Source organism: Coloeus monedula (assembly GCF_965178545.1).
Source record: "Coloeus monedula genome assembly, chromosome: 1".
NCBI classification, from domain to species: Eukaryota; Metazoa; Chordata; class Aves; order Passeriformes; family Corvidae; genus Coloeus; species Coloeus monedula.
In genome coordinates, this window is record NC_138781.1 from 64661260 (window position 1) to 64681714 (window position 20455).

At 40.1% G+C, this 20455-nt stretch overlaps 1 protein-coding gene across 1 annotated transcript in view; it reads left to right on the forward strand.

The window, feature by feature from the left end:
- Positions 1-18892, forward strand: part of KIAA0319 — a gene marked incomplete at its 3' end in the record, with an annotated part of 31921 nt that extends 13029 nt beyond the window's left edge. Inside the window, exons 7-19 of the mRNA XM_082289674.1 lie at positions 553-685; positions 2443-2671; positions 5370-5493; positions 6871-7003; positions 7893-8041; positions 9916-10067; positions 11192-11330; positions 12534-12693; positions 13998-14140; positions 15091-15213; positions 16166-16256; positions 17785-17876; positions 18714-18892. Of these exons, the coding sequence (XP_082145800.1) occupies positions 553-685; positions 2443-2671; positions 5370-5493; positions 6871-7003; positions 7893-8041; positions 9916-10067; positions 11192-11330; positions 12534-12693; positions 13998-14140; positions 15091-15213; positions 16166-16256; positions 17785-17876; positions 18714-18892 (1847 nt within the window). The remainder of the gene's footprint in view (positions 1-552; positions 686-2442; positions 2672-5369; positions 5494-6870; positions 7004-7892; positions 8042-9915; positions 10068-11191; positions 11331-12533; positions 12694-13997; positions 14141-15090; positions 15214-16165; positions 16257-17784; positions 17877-18713) is intronic.
- Between the last annotated feature and the right edge of the window lie 1563 nt (positions 18893-20455).

A 20455-nucleotide genomic window follows, 5' to 3' on the forward strand; every position in this document is an offset into this window, starting at 1 on the left:
ATTATTGTTTGTCAATTACAAGTGAAATTTCTTCTTCTCACTCTTCTCAGAAGTTCCCTGGATAATGATTTATTTTGGGGATATATGTCCAGTTATAAATTATTTTACTGAATTAAAAAATTATAAAATGCAACCTTGCACTTGGAGATTGAGATGCAGTGTGTCAGAGACTGCTGCACCCAGACAGCAGCTACTCTTGAGCTTCCTCCTGTCATGCCCAGAGAGCCTCTGTGCCTGTACAGCTGGGGCCATAGTAGAGAGCTGTCAGATAGGGTGTGATGAGGTGTAATTACATCCATAATTACTAAGTGCAGACAAGTTGGAATGTGCAGAGTCTGAGACTGACTTTTTTTTTTAAATTCATGTGTGTGAAGAATTGTTTAGATAAAACATACCAAAGGTAACTTGGAATCTGTGGTTCATGAAGCTCATTTAACTATGTTTGAAGAGACAATTGTAGAAAACCAGTTAGGAATGAGTGTATGAATGACTCAAGTATTCATTCCAGCAATTGCTACAAGAAAGTGATATGTTTTTCTTTAATGAATGTAGAAAGCATGGATGATGTGAAGATAGTGAGTTACCACTGGGAGGAAATTAAAGGTCCCTTGCGAGAGCAGAAGGCATCTGCTGACACACCTGTCTTGCACTTGTCTAACCTTGTTCCTGGAAACTACACCTTCAGGTACCTGCATGATGATTTTCTTGGGGGCTTATCTGTAATATCAGCTAAATGTTTGTTTCTTTCAGTGCTCACATGTATCTCCTCAAACAAAAAACTTAATTTTTCATCTGCATACTGTTACTCTTCATTTTGCACAGTACAGAGACATATGGAGCAGTTTTATTAAAAAGTGCTTGCAGTGATCCTTTACAACACAAAATTACAGAAAAGAAGGTATTGTAAATTAAATATGTCCCCACTTCCAGCAATAACTGTGACAGACTATTTTTCTTTCTCAGCTTAGCAGTTGGCTTGTGCCCTGAATGAAACTATGCAGTCAGGCTGTGAAAGTCATCCTCTGAAGGGTGGTGGCAGACAGAATAATATTGGCAGACTGATCCTCACAAGGCATTGTTTTATGCTGATTTTACTAAGAGTCATTCTGTTCTCTATAAAAGAGTTTGCCTTGCTACTGGTTTCCTCCATTTATGTATTGCTGAATCTGGGGTTTACCTCGACAATGGAAGCAATGTTTGTGGTTCTGGGTGCTCTAGTAAAAATCAGTCCTTTTTTTCTGAACTTACTAAAGCCCAGTCTGCATAGAGGCAGACTTCCCACTGACCCAGCTTGGGTTCTTTGGCTGCCAGTGGGTTGCCTACCAGGCAATATATTATGTATCAGTGTAGCATCAGCAGAATGTTGAAGCCAGCATACATAGCCATTAACTGCGGTGCTTTGCATAAGCTTCACCAGAAGTCCTACAGCTTCCACTTTAATTCTGTGTTCTTTATCTGGAGTTGTTCCATTTCATACAGTAGCAGAAATGAGTGTTAATTTTTTTCCGTATTAAAAGGGGCAGATTTTGCTTACAAGCAATGCTTCTAAGTGTGTTCCAAACCCTAGGGAATTAGGAAGTCAGTTGTTATATCTCTTCACCTTTGGGGGAGGCTGATTTACCTGAACAGTAGAGCAGTGTGTTGAAGATTACAAGAAATTAGCTGGTCAAAAAAATCCAGTGCCCGTGATATGCATGGATGTGCACCCATTGCAAAATATATGTGTTCCCTAATGTCTGAGGTAATGAACACTAGTTTTGTTCCTGCTCAGGTTCTCTTCCATGTGGTCAGCTGTATGCAGTTTTCACAGCAGAGGTGGATTAGAGATTAGTTGGTTACAACACTGCAGAGGGCAGCTGTTATTCCTTTGAAGTGCCTGCAGCAGTCTCTTTTTAAGATGATTTTGTATTTCTGAGAGGCAGTAATGTCTGGCTTTTTAAAAACACTGTACATTTTTAGTTCTGTGACTTGACATTGATTTTAAGCACCATTAAAATTAGTAATAGTGTGCCATGATCTGTTGCTATTCTATAAGCAGAGGTCCTGAATATCCAGTGTAGTTTTAGATGCAGATGTTGACAGGGACTGTTTCACTATAGGGGATGAATAAAATCCCTTTTTTTTACCAAGTACATTTCTAAAAGAGTTTGCAGTGAATGGAGCTGTTGCTATTGACAGCAGGTAAAGGGTTTAATCTGGGATCCAGAATAACTAGGCTTTTTTTTGTTTTTCTTAAAGGTTGAAAGTTGTGTTTGTAAACAGTTTTCTGAATTTCTTTCTTACCTTAGTTGAGGGATATGTGTGTCTGAAGCAGAAGTTCATATCATATAATCAGTGCCTCTTGTTTAGGTGGTGTTTGAAAAAGTGCCAGAAAAAGATTAATATTTCAATTTAGAAGTTGGCAGAAGTCCATCTTAACAGATACTGTTTTTCATGTTGTAGACTCACAGTGATTGATTCAGATGGAGCAACCAACTCCACCATTGCATCTCTGACTGTCAACAAGCCAGTGGATTACCCACCTGTTGCTAATGCAGGACCTAATCAGGCAGTCACTTTGCCCCAGAACTTCATCACACTGAACGGAAATCAGAGCAGTGATGACCATGAAATTGTCAGCTATGAGTGGTCGCTCAGTCCCAAAAGCAAAGGCAAGGTTGTAGCAATGCAGGTATGTGTGTTTCTCCTTGCATAGGATTGAAAAGATCTTTTATCTTTGCCTCTAACATGAGCAAACACATACCTAAGTAACTGCTCAGAAGCACTGAAATACCTAGAGTGATGTTATTCTGGTTTTGTTTTTATCTCACATGTATTCAGCTCTTATTTTAGATACTACTTTTAATTCCTTTTCATAATTTTTTTCATTCTTCGGGGCTAAACAAACTTGCTTGTTCCCTGGTGGTTTGGAAAGACTTCAAGTTCACATTTTCTGTCCTTGAACCTTAGAGGCTGTTTCACAGGCTCCCATCTTCTGAGGTTCTGGGCAGAGTGAAAACTGGTTATAGGAGAATGTGGGGATAGTCAGAGTTTTCTTGAAACACTTTCTCCTGGAGAGAGTAGAACTCAAATAGAAACTTAATTTTCTGAGTGAAAGATGACAAGACCTTTTGGCACTGTTTATGCAGCCATGCTCTGTGGCGGGTTTTTATGCTCACTAAAACTGGGTTTCCAGTGAAGCCTTACAGAATTTATTTTCTTATTTTTATGACTTTTTTGGTTTTGTTGTTGTTTTGTTTTTTTTTTTTTTTAATCTGAGAAGTTAATAAATATTTTCATTGGACTTGCATCTGGTAAGTTGAAGATTCTTATAGCTCTGTAGGCTGTTGAGATAATTAATGTAATGAAGCCAGCTGGAACTCAGAAGCCATTTTTTATAAGAGACAATTTCTGCCAGGTTGGCAAATGCTTTAGACCTTCAGAACTGGAAAGAGATTGCTCTATAGATCTGTTTAGGAAAGGAATAATATTATTAATGCAAGCCTACACTGTAGAGGAAATTTAAGAATTATAGAAGGACTTATAGCATAATGACTTATTTCTGATCATCCACCAAGTCAAAAACTTTCCAAAAGCACCTAAACAAACTGAACTTGTAGTTTTTGAGAGCCATTCAATCTTAAAACAACCTTTCTGAAGGAAAGGAATGACAGCTTAACATATCCAATGGATTCATTGGGTATTTAATGTGGAAGTGCAAGTGCATGTTACAGTTTCTTTTCAACAGACTAGTAATTTTAGTGGGGGGGGGGGGGTCCCGGGTGCAGGGGAACCAGCCGGAGTCATGACACGAACACCAATACGATTTGAGCATCGTGCTCCAGTTTTATTGTTTACTTTCACCAAGTTATACTTTGCAAAGTTCACGCCCCTTTCCCATGAGAAAGCCTCTAAGCAGCGGGGGAGCTGACCAGTGTATACCTTTTCCCAAGGCTGTTCAAGGCTGCTGGCTAGCAGGTGCCTTGCAAGCCTGTTTTCAGCCTGAGGCCCCGTCAGGGGTACTTCTGCAACAGCCCTGGGATGCCCAAGCCCTCCTGGGGTATCCTATGCCCCCATTCCACAAGGAATTCCTCTACAAGTAATCTTCTTCATGTGCTTGAAGCTAAGGATCACAGAATCATAGAATGGTTTGGGTTGGAAGGGACATTGAAGATCATCTTGTTCCAACACCCTGCCACGGGCAGGGATGTCACTCACTAGACCGGGTTATTCAGGGCCCCATCCAATCTGGCCTTGACACTTCCAGGGATGGGGCATCCACAGCTTCTCTGGGCAACCTGTGCCAGTGCTTCACCACTTCTGAGTAAATAATTTCTTCTAATATCTAATATAACCCTGCTCTCTTTCAGTTTGAAGCTATTCCCTCTTGTCTTGTCACCATCTGCCCATATACAAAGTCCCTCTCTCTCCTTTTATAAGCCCCCTTTAGGTATACTGGAAGACTTCAATAAGGTCTGCCCAGAGCCTTCTCTTCTTCAGGCTGAACAACCCCAACTTTCTCAGCCTTTTTTTGGAGAGGTGCTCCAGCCCTCTGATCCATCCTTGTGTCCCTTCTCTGGACCACTCCGGAGGATACTGGTCTGTGGTGTGTTACATGATATCCACTGTTAGAGTGCAATGTAACAAGTACCTCTTCTGGTTAGGTAATTGTTTATCAAGTCCCTTTGTTTTTATTACCATCTTTATCCCAAAAAAAAGCCAAACCTAATTGCATTATGATTTGGTATTCCTCATATGAGAGATGCCACAAATGTTCATTTTATTAGCAAAAGGATCTATAGCTGGGCCCAGTCATTTAATGAGCTTCTATAGGTACCAGCAAATACTGCTGAAAGAGTAAACTCAGGACAGATCTGTCTTGTTTAATATGGGGTTTTTTTTCCCATAACCCTGTCTATCTGTCTTCAAGTCAAGCTTGGTTTTGCATTTAACAGTTTTTATAAGTACTAAAGGATGTCATGATGTTTGTTTTTAAAATATCCCTAAGGAAATGGAATAAGCTGTAGGAATTTTCATCAGTGTTTAATTTCCTGATTGAGAATGGTAAGGTTCCATGTATTTCACAATTATGTTGTGGAAAAATAATGCAGTGGTTATACCAACAGAAGAGATTAGGATTCATTGCTTATAGATATATTTCTCCGGGTTGGTAGGAACAGTGAATATTCGCAATAGTGAACACATTACCTCTGTCTGTGCACCAGATTTTAAGCCTCCTCTTTATCTGCAAAGTGCATAAACTCCTTGCTCAAACATTGTATTCATGAATTTAAACATTTCTTATCTCTTACATTTGCTCTGTAAGACCTTTCATTACCCACAGCCATTTCTGTTTTCTCTCGTGCTCTGTCCTTACCGATGCTGTGAAGGGGGTGCGGACGCCGTACCTGCAGCTCTCTGCAATGCAGGAAGGAGATTACACGTTCCAGCTGACTGTGACAGACTCTGCACAGCAGCGCTCCACAGCCGAGGTCACACTGATCGTGCAGCCTGGTAAGTCAGTGCAGGCATGTCTGGGTCCCTCAGGGCTGGCCCAGCCTGGTGCCTTGGTGCTGTTCTCCAACACCTCCTCTCCCCACATTGCACCACTGATGTGGCAGCTTGAATGCCTGGTACCCCTGGATCAAGGACTTGTCCACCTCCATTTGCTTTCAAAGCAGGCAGTCAAGTGTAGAATCATACACAACCAGGTGGTGATCCTGAGGGTTCACACCAGCCTGGTTATGTAAGGCAACAGAGATCTGTTTGAGTGTGCTTGTAAAAGCCAAATTGTAGCTCTTGAGTTTAATGTCCTACAAAGTCTGTTTTGAAAGCTGCTCAGAGTATCAATCAGTGCTTTGCTCAGTTTTCTTATTGTTTTGCAATTCTCCTGCAAGAGTCCTTGTGTGATTTGAATTCACTCAAATGAATTGCATTGTGTTTCCTAGGGAAAAGTGTCAACCAAGGACTTTTCAAAAGCTGCATCTTTCACATGTTTATTTAGGTTTGGGAGCCAAATGATGAATAAGCCCAGATGGTCTGGGCTTCATGAGATTTTTTTAATGTCTTTTTTTTTTCTTTTTTTCACAGTATGTTTGCCTGTTGCATCCACAGTGGCCTTTTCTGCCCATGTGCAGGTCTCACATTCTACCATGGGGAAATGTTTTATCTTCCTGTTGTTGCTTAATACAAATCTTTTGTAGGTGATCCCTTCTGGGGCAATTTTACAGCAATCATTCACTGCAGGAATCAAGAACACGAATTGTGGTGGAGCCTTTTAGACCCATTATAGTGTGGAGTTAGAAAGATGCTATTGCTAAAGTCAAGACAAAGGGTAAATAAAAACCCAGGAAAATTGTAGCATTGTCAGTTTTACCTTGTCACAAAAGCAGAGGCTGAAAACAGAGTAACAGGTCATATATTTCTGCACTAAATTCTCAAAGGCTCTGATTTGACATTAACTTAGTGGCATCATGCTGGCCTTGAGCAGCAGACAGAATGGGTCAATATCTTCTCTGAGGGCAAAGAATCATATTTGTGTGGGAGATTTTAAAAGGGGTGGACTGGTGGAACCAGGAGAATACTCCACCACTCATGTTTTGCGTCATTTTATGTAATGCATTGAGTATGCAGCAAGATTTTTGGGACTGGGACTGTGCTTTCAGATATGACTATGAAAAAGGGAAGTACTTGCTGTGGGATTTGGCTTGTTGCAGAGTTGACTTTTCCCAGCTGCTGGCTTGTGCGTGTCATACTTGTGGTTTGTACCTTTTGAACCAATATATCAGAATTTTATTAAAATACTCTGTGTAAAATCTTCCCTCTCATGGGCAAGCCTTGCCAGTGACTGGCATACACTAAAATGTCATACACTAAATACTAATTTTGCAGAAAATAACAGTCCTCCAGTAGCTGTGGCTGGCCCTGACAAGGAATTGACCTTCCCAGTAGAAAGTACTACACTGGATGGAAGCAAAAGCCAAGATGATCAGGGCATTGTCTTCTATCATTGGGAAAATATCAGGTATCTAAAGATTTTACTCATCTCCAGTAAAATAGAGAGCAAAGTGAAAGTGATTTAATCTAGAGCCTCTTATGCAATTGTGTTGAATGATGCTCTGTTAGAGAACTGCTTTCAGGACCATCCCACTTGAGTAGTAATAGCATAAGAAATAGTAATTTCAAGTTGAACTTGAAAAGCTCAGACCTACCATAGGTAGTCTCTACCTATGTTTGCAATGTTTCATTTTGAGGCCTACTTTTATAAAATTAAGAGAAAATTACAGGAACTTCTGTGTCTCCTGTTAAAAAGCAAGTAGCAGGCTTGGGTACCCTCCTGTAATACACAGTTTTTCCATTAGTGCTTAGAACTAAGATTTTTCAATCACTTTTTTGTTGAACAGTAAAGTGTCAGTCATTTTAGCCTGAACTTTCAGTAACGGGTGACTAAATGACTCTTGAATGGTGGTTGAAAATGTTTTACAAAAGCTTATAATTGTACATTTATGTGCAAATCTAACTGATCCTTAATAAAAAGACAGGGTATTTTAGCTCATGCAGCTGTCATACCTGGTACAGGAAGAGGTCTGCTGGCAGCCTGTACAGATTGTGAGTTGCTCTTAGAGCAATATCATGTGCATTCTCCCATGAAATAGAACCATGGTGAGGTTGAAGTTCTGGAGGATATTTTCTGCTCTTCTCATAGGTGGAGATGTGTGCTTGGGTGCTTTTAATGTCTTGAAAGAAAGTATTAATCAATTCTCTAAACTCATGTCTCAAATAGTTCTTTAGCCATCAGTGCTTATAGCAGTAGTAGAACTACAACACATAAAAGCAAAAGGCCTGAGCAGTGCTGCTGAACTCACAGTCTGGCTGGCTAGGCGCGATGATTTTTGTGAGATGTTTTGTTTCAGTGGGCCAAGCTCTGTACAGATGGAAAATGATGACAAGGCAATAGCAACTGTGACTGGTCTCCAGGTTGGTACCTATCGCTTCAGGCTGACTGTGAAAGACCAGCAGGGCTTGAGCAGTGCATCTGTGCTCTCCATTACTGTGAAGGAAGGTAAGCCTGGCTGCTGCTTCTTAGGGCGTGGTGGGCAGCTGGACAGTTCATTCAGTCACTGACCTAATGTAAAGGAAATCAGAACAGAAAGGTGTAACATATTTGTTGTTATATTTCAAATGTGTTTAAGAAGACTTAACTGCTCTTTTTTAGTCAAGTAGTATTGTGAGTGACTGGCAGAATGAATTTCATTTGATGCAAGCTGTTTTAGTGTTCAATATATGCAAAATTAGTTGTAATAAATGTGCTCCAAAATAGTATTTTTGACAATTGTATGTCTACATCATTAAGAAGATATTTTTTTATTTTATGTTTGAAATTAAGCTTTGAGCAGAAAAGCAGTTTTACTGTGGATTTTAAGGTAACATCCAAGAAGTCACATCTCAGTGAACCAGTTTCCACTTAAAAATTTAGTATTAAAAGACCTGGTTTTATTTTTTTTTCAGTGATGTGTTGTTGTGGTGGGTTTGTTTTTGTTTGGGCTTTTTTTAAATTATACAGAGAAAGAGTTGTGGTGGTATGGGGTATTTCATGTTTTTTGGGGTTTTTTTCCCAACAGGATACTCATAGAATCATAGAATGGTCTGGGTTTGAAGGGACCTTGAAAATCATCTTGTTCCAAACCCCTGCCATAGGCTGGGACACCTTCCACTAGACCAGGTAGCTCAAAGGTCCCATCCAACCTGGCCTTTGACCCTCCCAGGGATGTGCTGACTTCAGCAAGCCCAGGGTGCAGTTGTGTTTCTGGACTGCAAGTGCACATTGTGGGGGCATGCTGAGCTTCTTATCAGTCAACACCCCAAGTCCTTCTCTTCAAGGCTTAGTGGCATTATGCTGACTGCTCCCAATCCATTCTCTTCCCAACTTCTCCTTGGGATTGGGATTGCTGTGACCCATGTGCATCTTGGAGAAGAAGCTGGACTTTGTTTTACTCATGTGCATCATTGCTTGAACTTTTTCAGAGTTTCAGTTAGTATTCAGTTAGAAATAGATGGCAACAGCTCTGCCCAAATGTGTCCATGGTCTCGTTTGTGCTGTGAGGTGTAGCCACAGTAAGTTCTGTCTACAGTTGCAGGTTCAGTATTAAAAATACTCAGTTTTCCAATAATCAAATTTAGTCAACTCATTTTACTTGGAAGAGACAAGATCAGTTGTATCACAGACAACCCTATGCTGTTACAGCCAACACCCCTGAGATCTGCCTGGGGCCAACTATTTGTGTCCAGTGAGGTATTTCACTCAGCTCCACAGCTTCCTTGAGCCCTGGCTTACCAGTTGTGTTCTAAAAAAAAATCAGTGATGTCTGGTTTCTGGAAAGAGATCATGTTCATGTTTCTTTGACTTTTTTTCACCATGTGCCCAATGCATGCCTTAGTTTCAGTGCTAGTGGTGAGCAAAAAATATTTGGGAATTAGACTTGCTCTTAAGTTTCCTGACTGCATTTTGCCTAAATACAGGCATTTTGAAGATACAAGATCTTGCACAAGCTTCTATTGGGTAATAAGTGATTTTCCAGATGGAAAGGTCCCAGCATGATGATCTCCTGCTGGACTGTTTCTAAGTAGGCAGAAAATCTTTTTGCTTGACTGAGAAGATCTGATGTTTAAGTTATTGTGAGACTGTAAATAGAATATCCCACAATGCTTTTTGAAAAAGATCTTTCTCCTTATGGTGCACCTCTGTTTTTATTAGACTGCAATATGCTCAGAGCCAGATTTTGTATACCCACTCATTCTTTCCCTGTAGCTTCGACATGAGGTTCTGTTGTTATTGTCTGTAATCATCAGGTAAAGAATTGCAGTGTGGGTGTATTGGCAATGGCATGTCATTTCATGTTTTGAAAGCAAATCCTTCTCCACTATTTTTATGGCTAGAAAACAACAGTCCACCCCGGGCACATGCTGGTGGGAAGCATGTTCTAGTGCTTCCAAACAACTCTGTTACCTTGGATGGCTCAGGGTCTGCTGATGACCAGGGGATTGTGTCATATTTGTGGATTCGGGATGGTCAAAGCCCAGCAGCTGGGGTAAGTTTCTTGAAGGTTGTAATGAAATTTGGCTTTTGTTATGCACATAACACCACTGCAGCAGGGAGAGCAGGTATGACCCATAAGATGCTGTCAGGTGTGGTGCCTTGTTTCTGGTTTGTCTCTCCTGCTCTCTGTAATGCTGCGGTTCAAGAGGCTGGTGATATTTTCAGTACAGCTAGAGAATACAGTAACTAAGGACTGCAGCAATGCAAACTTAGTTGGGAAAGACTCGAGACAGAAGAATAAAGCTGTGTCTGTTTAAGAGTAATTGATGATAATATGACGGTAATGTGTTTGAGAGAAAAGGATTATCTGAAATTCAGATATTCTAAAGGAGGAAGGGTCTGAGAGAGCAAGAAGTACAAATAAAGATTAAGGAATCCTGCCTGGTACCATATGAAGTAAAACTTTAAGGCAAAAATGGTGTTTGGCATTAGATGCGTAGGTACCTTCCCTCGCAGATGATGGTGAATAGCTTGGGGCATTAGGGCAGTGGATTCTACTCTCTGAGTGGGGCTAACAGGAGAAATACCTGATTATAAACTTCAGTTATTTGTCAGTTAATAAAACTGGGATAATTTTTTTCCCTATTTGCAAGAAGTGTTGTGGACAGCTCTTTGCGCTCAGGAAGATAGTGACAAATCAGCAAGCACTGGAAGAGGACAAAAAGCAAAATCATAAAAAAAGCTTCTAGAAGCAATTCACATGAGTGTGTAAGAATGGAAGAGGTTTAGCTTAGATATAGCTGGCACAGTTGATAGTTGAAAATACATGAATTCCAAGGAGAGGAAATTAGGAGTTAAGACAGCAGAACTAGGGATACTGGAAAAACATTGAAAAATATTAATATAGCTGTCTTGGATTTTCAAGCAGATGAGTTCTTCAGATTGTCAGCTCTTCTCTCTGGGGTATTTTTAATGAAAATATCCATAGACTGTCACTTCCAAATTTCATTACTCTGTCACTTCCAAATTTCATTACTCTGCTATAAACTCTGGGTAGGTCACATTTGTCCCAAAAGTCAAAGCAAGAACACATACCATCATACCAGATAGCCGACTCGATAATGACACCTGCATCTTTCTCTGAGGATGTAACTATTCTGGACCTTGTTTTTGCAGGATGTGATCCATGGCTCAGACCACGAGGCAGTACTGCAGTTAACTAATCTGGTGGAAGGAACCTATACTTTCCACTTGAAAGTGACGGATGCTAAGGGAGACTCAGATGTTGATTCAGCAACTGTTGAAGTGCGGCCTGGTATGACAATTAAAAGGTCATCGACATGTTGTGAATACCACATCTTTGTTCTCCTTTTCACTTATTTATTTAGATGTTGATGAGAATCTCTCAAGTTAAAACACAGAGAAAACAGGTCTCTATTTTCCTAACTTCTTACTGTTCTCTGACTAGGTCCAAGTGTGTGAAAAGTTGACATCTGGATTCTTAACTACTACAGTCCCTGTAGTTGGCACCATAAGTAGATAACAACTATACTTACTGGTTAATATTTTCATTAGGCTTTTGTTGCTTCTCATTCATTGTAGGTTTTTTGTTTCTTTTTCTGGTTGTTAATTAGTTTGGCCAGTAGAAAGAGATAGGAGCTGACCATTAAATTTAAGTACAAATGTTTCTGTTTGATGGTTGAAACTGTGGCTTTTTTTGTTTTTCTTCTTTAATCCTGAAAGAAAAAAAAACATGCTGAAAGAATTTCAGGGGGTTGTAAATGCAGGTGAAATAGCTAAAGGATGGAAGTTGAAGTGTCAGGAAGAGAGTGTGAAATCTTTGGTCTGTCAGAGATACCTTGTTTGTCTGGCCCCTGGCAATGATTTTATTTCTGTTCCTTACTTTATTGTTGAATGTAGTCGTAGTAAATGGATTATGATTCTCATGGGATATCTGTGAAGTTTGTTTTGTTTGCAAGACACTCTAGAAGTTCAAGTACTATTTAACAGAACTCTCAGTTTGTAAGGGTAGGCAGGGTAAACATACCCAATACTTCTCAAATTAACCATCCTCATTTAGACTCACTCACAGTCTTGCATGCTTGCATACAAGTCCATCTTTGGCTCCCTTTTCCTGGGTGGTAGTCAGTAGCAGATAATTAGCAGTGAACTTGGTAATTGGACTCATGTAGTCCTTACCTCTGACTTTAAGATGGCAGCATTTAAGGGAGCAGAAGTTGCTCTTCTGCACAGAAATGTGTAAATGCTGAAAGTGCACCCTGAAGTACTTTATTTGTATTGATAAGATGGGTTGCTATTTCATGACCCACCACGTTTATTTCAGAGAGAACGTGATGATATAGGCTAAGTACTTCTCTAAGTACATGAAAGAGTTGGCTTATCAGTGATATGGGTCTTATGCAGAAAACTACAGTATTAATAAATACTTTCAAGTAGTGCATGTTGTACTGAAGTATCTGCCAGGCTCTGAAGGAATAGCATGTTCTTCTTCTGTCAGATCCCAAAAGGAGTGGTCTGGTGGAGCTGATCCTGCAGGTTGGAGTGGGACAGCTGAGTGAGCAGCAGAAGGACACTCTGGTGAGACAGCTGGCTGTATTGCTGAATGTTTTGGATTCAGATATCAAAGTTCAGAAGATACAAGCCTACTCAGATATAAGGTACAAAGATGTCCTGCTGTGCCAGGAGGACTTGTGATTTTCTTTGCCTCTCTCACAGCTCATAATTAGTTGCAAAATAATCTTTCCTAAGATGACAAAAAATGCTATACTTCTCAACAGAATATACTTTAAAAGGTGAATTTCTTCTGTGGTAGAAAACTGACGAAGCAAACTCTGTGGAGGCTCAGAACTGAAGTGTTTTGTTTAAAAAAAAAAAAAACAAATTTTTCTATATACCTTTTTTTTCCTTTAAAGAAAGTACATGCATATGTATTTCAGTGTCTTGTTCCATACAGTGCTTCTGTTTTTTCCAAATGCTGAATGGAGCAAGATAAACAGACTTTCTCACAGTGAAACATGTATTGCATTTCAAAATAAGGTTCCAGCTCTATTTGATCAAATCTATTTTATTCCCTCTTTTTTCTCCTACTTCTTCTCCATGGTTTTGATGTTTGTAATATTTTATAAACATTTTCCCACGTAACTGGTGGTGAAAATGCATTTTTTGCACAGAACACTCCACAGTGGATTCTCTTAAATGTGGTGTTTTACTGTGAAGAAGAAATACGCCCTCTCCTTGGTGTAGAGTGCTAGAGATGGCTGTGCGTACCCAGAGAAACTTCTCAGCATGATTGGTAGAACCTGTTGACATGAGTTAGCTTTAAATTACTTCTTGTCAACTACTTGGTAATTTAAAACCCATTTTGGTGTTTATTTAGCTCTTGGGGAACCTCTTAAAATTTAAAAACACAGTTTGGAAAGTCTAGTATTTATAGCTATGATATTTTTAGTCAGAGCTTTTCAAATTAAAATGTTCCCTGAAGTGTCTAATGCAGGGTGAGATCAACACCATCCAACTTAAAAGTTGTGGATGACAGGGCAGGAGGGCTTCCACGTGAAGTACTCTGGGTCCTTTGCTTCTGAGCTTTTTCTCCTATTAAATACAATTTCCTAAAGTTAGTGAAATTGCTTCGGAGTGTTTTGTGACAGGCTCTACATGAGAGTGGAGAAAGCAAATATATACATACTTCTTAAAGCAAAAGTCAGGAAGACCAAGGAGGGAATTATATTTGCTGTTACCTCACCTGTCTTCTCTGAAACTGAGAAGCCAGAGAACTGCTAGTGCTCCCAGCTCAGAATGAAGATCAGTTGACTCCTCCACGGAGAGAGTTCCCTAATCTTTGTCAGTGGTGACACTGGCTTTCCAGAAACAAAAAAGACTAAAGGCTATATGCCTTTATTGCTGAATGCCTGACGAAAGTGATCTGTGACAGCAGTCCTGACCTTAGCTGTTCTTTCTGCAGCACTGCAGTTGTGTTCTACGTGCAGAACGGGCATCCTGCCACAGTGATCAAAGCATCAGATGTTTCACGGACTCTGCACGTGCAGCTTTTGAAGCAGAAAGCTGACTTCTTGCTTTTTAAAGTCCTACGAGTTGACACGGCTGGTACGTTTTGGATTGTGCTTGCTCATCTCGGAACTTTGTAGACGTTTGGCTAACATAGCACCTGGAAACACTGCATGAAGTCCTTCTGTCTGCCATCTGGTGTCTGGGCTTGGTGGGTGTAGCTTTACAAAAGATTATGTTGAGGACATTACTTAAAATGCTTCGTGATTTGTGGTAGGTAGACTGGTCTGAGTTACTTTTAAAAGACATCATCTGTATCAGCAGGCAAAAGCACATCCTAATCTGGTCTGCATCAGGAAGGCCTGTGGAATGAGGATAAAGATACCCTACCTACTGCCTTTTCTTAGAAGATGTGCAAAACTTAATATAGCCATAAAGTAGATATGTTTCATATCTCTGCTTCCTTCAGGGCTTTTAGAGTTCAGTAAATAGGTTTGTAATCTAACTTGTTCTTGTCTGCCTGTATCAAACAAAAGAGGTGATCGCTATGTTACCACCTAGTCTTCTAATCTTTGCAATGTACACAGGCCGCTGGGGTTTCCTATAATGAACTCTTTCTTTTGCCCAAAAAGATGCTTGAACTTCTAAGCTTATTTTAAGCTCCAATAGTAATGTCAACCCTTTATGATATGTAGGTATTACAGACATGACTTCTCCATAATTTAAAATCAGGACACAACAATTCAAATACAAAGAAAGTAAGCAAGCTCCAGTGATAAAATAGGTACTGATGGTATAGTAAATTCAGTCTTTGTTTACTGGTTGAAAAGGATTGTTGTCCTGTTATAAATATACTCTGATTACATTCTTTCTCCTCACAGCCAGCAATCTGTTAAACTGTAGATCTATTTGACACATAGGCCCAAAGGAAGGGGAGTTTCAAAACATATCACAGTGTTATGAGCAGACACTTTGCCACCAATCTAGTCTTACATTAAGAGGGTGTATGACATTTACACAACTGACCCTATGTTTGGTTCTGTTCTTAGCCTGTCTTTTGAAATGCTCTGGACATGGGCACTGTGACCCCATAACAAAGCGCTGCATTTGCTACCAGCTGTGGATGGAAAACTTGATTCATCGTTATCTAAATGATGGAGAGAGTAATTGTGGTGAGTTTGGGTGTTGTGGGATATATTTCAAGAGTAACTTGTCATCTTGTGAGACTGTTGATTATTTGTTCTCAGAACGGGGAATACTTAGAGGTAGATGCTGAGAGAAGACTAAACAGTGTGTGTTTTCCAGCCCAACAATACCTTTCTATAGAAAGATATTTGAATAATTTCCTGAAATGATGTCTTGACAGTAGTAGCCTAGATTTTAAAGAGAATCACTATTTGATGAAAAGAGTGTGAAAGCTTGGTAATGGGAAAGAGATTTTGCAACAATTTGGGGCCAGTTGGAGGGGCTGTTGAATAACGTTAAGCATTGCAAAGCTTTTGAGTAGGACTGTTGCAAAGCTGGAAAAGAGGCAGCAATTTCAATTTCTCTGATGCTGCTGTGCCAGAAGTATGGTCTGATCTAAGCAAAGAAAACATCAGTGTTCTGGACTGGCCAATACTGACCTTTAGAACCTGGTAACACTGACAACTGTGAGTATACACATGTTGGAGTTCAATTTATTGCACATCTGTCTGTATCCTTTCCTGTTTTCTTGGATTTATAAATATAAATGTGCGAGTAGAAGGATCTACCTCTAATCAGCTCCTCTTCTAAAGCACTACTAAAATGCCAGACCCAGAGTATACCTCTGTTTATTTCAGTTAGGGAATGGTAACTGAGGTGGTAACCGTGACCCTTTGCAGGACTGTCAGTTCCCACACAGACTTCAGGTATCTTGGGATGGTAAAAGGTATTTGAGAGGAAGAAAATTTTCTAATGTGCACTTCTAATCTTAAAGGCTAAAAATTTTTATGAATTCTTATAAGAATATGATGGTCCTGAGTTTTCCTACATTCCTGTTGCCACTCCCCATTCCTCAGGATTGGTTATTTTAATAGAGTTGTATTAGAAGTTATTGTATTCATATGACCTTAAAAAGCACTGTTGTGTTTCTTTTTTCAGAGTGGAGTATACTCTATGTGACTGTATCTGTTTTTATTTTGATTGTGGTCGTGGTAGGGCTTACCTGGTTCTGCATCTGCTGCTGCAAAAGGTACATGATTTGTGTTTCTTTTTGATGGGGTATATGCAAAAATTGCACACAACCGCCACATTTTAGTCCAGTCCATAGCACTAAATCACTGAGCTCATTTTGGACATGTGAGGAGCTTCCTATATCTGTTTCTGTAGACACACACTTCTTTTGAAAAAAGGAGTATCCATTTGTGTGTCTGTGCTCTTCTGCATTATGAAAACCAAAAAGTTAATATTGCAGTACCCTTCACATTAAGTGATAATTAATGTTAAAATGCTGAGAGTATACTGCAGATCTTTAGTCTCCTACTGAGTCCTGCAGGTACTCCATACTAAGAAAAAAAGGCACACCCTGAAGGTCACTGATGTAGGAATGTTCTAGGCCATGGGAAAGGATCTGCTCCCAGTCTCGTGTCTCCCTTGGACAGGAGGGGTGGGTGGCTGGGCTGCATGTGGCTTTCAGGCAAGGAGTACTGTAGTGATCTCAGTCACGCAGACTTCTTGCTTCCTCTTTCCTTAAACAGGAACACTCATACTACTGAATGTTGTTTCCCTCTCTGCCTCCCCTCCAGTCTTTCCTAGTGAGCTGATAAGAAATTCTCTTTCAAGTGACAAGCCCCTGCAACTTCTGTCAGTAGAGCAAGTGTTTTTGCTGCAGCTCAAACAGCTCAGCAAATAGATAGCTTGTTCAGGTGTTAGCAAAAATAAAATGCCATCAAAATCTTTCTGGATTTTTATTTTTTTCTAGGGTGTCTTTGCAGTATGTAAAGGATGTGTGGGAGTCGATACCGATTTTATTTTTATGGTTGAAGGAACAGTGCTGTTAGTAGAAAACTTTAAATAGTAAAGTGTGTCCCATTCCGCCTCCACAGTGTGGTGTGGAGCCTCACAGGCTTGTGTGTATTGGATGATTATTTGAGGGATTTTTAATGAGTTCAGCTGCTTCTGTCCTTTGTCCTCATGTGGCTTGTGTCTGAGAGTGAGGGCAGGTTGATACAAATTCATGTGGAAAAGAGGAGGGAATTACTGCACAGGACAGAACAGCAAGAGATTCCCTTTGCCTTGTGGAAACTGCATGAGAAAGACGGTGTAGACTCAAGATTTGGCTGGAGATTTGGAGCTTTTAAAAACTTTGAGTTGCCAGATGAACACTATAGAAGATCATGGAAGGGAGGCCAAGGCTGGTTGTTGCTGTAATGCTGGCTGAGTAGTAAGGTGGCTTCTCCACTGTGAACTGTGGGGGCATATGAATATTCATGTACCGTGTCTGTAGTTACTATGTTGGAATTGAACAAACTGTGGCTTACGAGAACAAATCAATCTGCCTTGCTTTCTTCATCTTTCCATATCAGAGAGCAAATAAACTATACTGTCTTGTCCATATTGTGCAGCTGCCTTATTCAGGTACAAACTGGAACTATTTTTAAGTGGAGGTGAGAAAGTACAATGATGTTCTGTATATAGGGGTATGTGTATGCAAAGGAAGGGGGAGCAGATTTGTGTGCATATGTGAGAATTAAATGTCTTTTTGGTAACTGTCTTTTTAGCAGGAAGAGGACAAAGATAAGAAAGAAAACAAAATACACCATCCTAGATAACATAGATGAGCAGGAGAGGATGGAGCTACGGCCCAAATATGGTAAGTGCAATATAGCAACCTGGGAACTCATCCACTAGGCGTGCAGCTGGTGTGTCTGAATTGATACTTGTAGGCAGCATGAGCCCAGAAGCAGGCCTACAAGTTTGGGAATGGCAGAGACAAACAGACAATGAAGTCGTTGGGGGAGAATCAGTTAATTTCTTTAATAAAGCCTTGGGCTCAGCCTCTGCTCTGAGCTTCAGTTTATCTTAATTTAGAACATTTAATTGCCCCACAGATTTTCTCCATGTAAGCCTTCCTCCTCTTTAGCACATGCTTTAATTTGGAGCTGTTTTGCTGCACAGCAGTTCCCTCCTCAACCATAAGTGCCCTGTTAGACATCAGTAGATTTCAGCTGCTGTTTATGTATCTTTTAATTTACCTGACTTCCAGTTTTTAGCAGAGGAAATGTTCAAATCCAAGGAAGCAAAATCATTCTGAGAAATTGCTGCCCTAGAAAGATGGAGATAATGTTTCTGTAGAAACCATGACGTTTCATTGCCACTCATGTTAATAAAGTTGTTGAGTGGACAGACTGATTTCCAGATTCAAGCTATTAAAAATTCATTGGGTGTGTACTAAGATAATCTAGTTGTTTCAAATTTAAATACATATATTTCAGAGTCATAAACTGATGGGCCTGCAATGAAGCAATAAGAGTATCTGAAATGATATGTGATACTTCCTAAGTCAGTTTTTGTATTGGTGTATGCTGTTACATTGCACTGCAGAGAATACTTTCACTTACCTTTCATATCACAGCAGGGGAGAAGATGGTTAGATGTTACTAAAAACCCAAACCTTTCTAATGAATTTGTTTTGCTTTTTCATTGTCAGGTATAAAACACAGAAGTACAGAACACAACTCCAGTCTGATGGTCTCTGAATCAGAGTTTGACAGTGATCAGGACACTATCTTCAGCAGAGAAAAGATTGAAAGAGAGAATTCTAGAACACTTATAAATGGATCCATCAGAAATGGAGTTTCCTTCAACTACAGCTCCAAAGACAGATAACTGAATGAGGGTAAAAGCACAGAACACACTGGTGCAACACATCTGAAACATGTTGGCCCACCTCTGTTTTTCCAGAACCAAAAGATTCCTAAAATGTCAACTAATTGCAGATTAAAGAGTAAATTTCTAGAACAGGTAGGGGAAGGCAGAAGGAAGGAGAAAGGATTAGATGGTCAGCTAACTCCTCTTGTCACCATCATAGGAATAAGAAAAAGCACATCTTATTTCTTGCATGTTCTGTGCTGAACGTTTGAACTTCAGAAGGCCTTTTTTTCTAAATCACTGCTACAAAACTAGCCAGGGCTGTTTTGCTACAAACTATGGTAACTAACAATGGCATACAGATTCATATGTGCTCCTAATGCTGTCTTTGAGAAGTGGTGTGATTTACAACAGCAAAAGCCAAAATAGATGAAGTTCCTTACAACTATAGAGAGCAATATGTGGCCACAGGCTCCATCTTAATTTTCAGTTTAGGACAGAAACACGAAGAGCATTTTTAGTGCAGTGTCTTTATCCAACTGTACTCTGTGACTTCCTTTCCTAGGTTAGTGTTCATCGGGTGAAAACATTCTTGTTTTCAGAGAAAGTTAACAACTAGCAATTGCACTGGATCAGCTGTAATGTAACATGATACATCTGTGTCCTGTAGGATGCAACATTCCCACTATTCACACAGGATGTGTGGTTTCTGCAGGGAATTCTAGCCTTAGGTTGCTTCTGTAATGACCTATTGCTTTGGCTCTGCCATGTCCATCCAGGAAACTGTAGCAGGAAGGACTTGGTGCGATGCACCTTCAGAAGCATTTTGAGCATCCCAAACAACCTTTTTAGATCACTTTGAGGAGCTCTGGACCTTTTAAGACTGAATGCTCAGCTGAGTTTTCATCTGTCAGCATCAAGCACTCAATTAAGAATGTGCCAGGCACTTGTGTAGTGAAATGTTTGTGGAGAATACCCTTGTGGAGCAGGGCGTTCATTGTACCTTCATTGTCGTGGTAATCAGTACTGAGCAATACTTTAGCTTGAACATGAGATTTTTTTGACTTTTTCGTCTCTGGCTATTCAGTGACTGGATGTGTTGGCCTAAAGAGATCCTTTTACGTCTTTGGCAAGGGTAGGTGTATTGCAGTTCTGACATTCTTGCTCACAATCTGGATAATTTCTTCACAGCCTGCTTGTTAGGCTTTGAAATCATGTCCCCCGTACTGCTTTTGAAACCCCTAACTGAAGACCAGACTTTTATACATAGTCGTCACTTGTAGTGAGTAGTACTGTTTAGCCATGACATCAGCTTTTCCTGGGGGTCCTCTACTGACATACTGGAGTCTTGGGCTGAGATGGAGGAATGATGTGTTTTGATGGAGAAAACATTCCTCTGGGAGCATTTTTGAAGAGTTTTTTTAAAAATGTTTTAGGGTTTTTTGGTTTTTTGGTTTCGTTTTTTTTTTTAATCCAGTGGTAGAGAACCCATTATCAGAGGATGGAGCAGTATAGAGATCAAGGGGAGCAGTTTAGAAGGGTCAGGGAGGGGATACAGCCCATCTCCATCATGAGGAATAT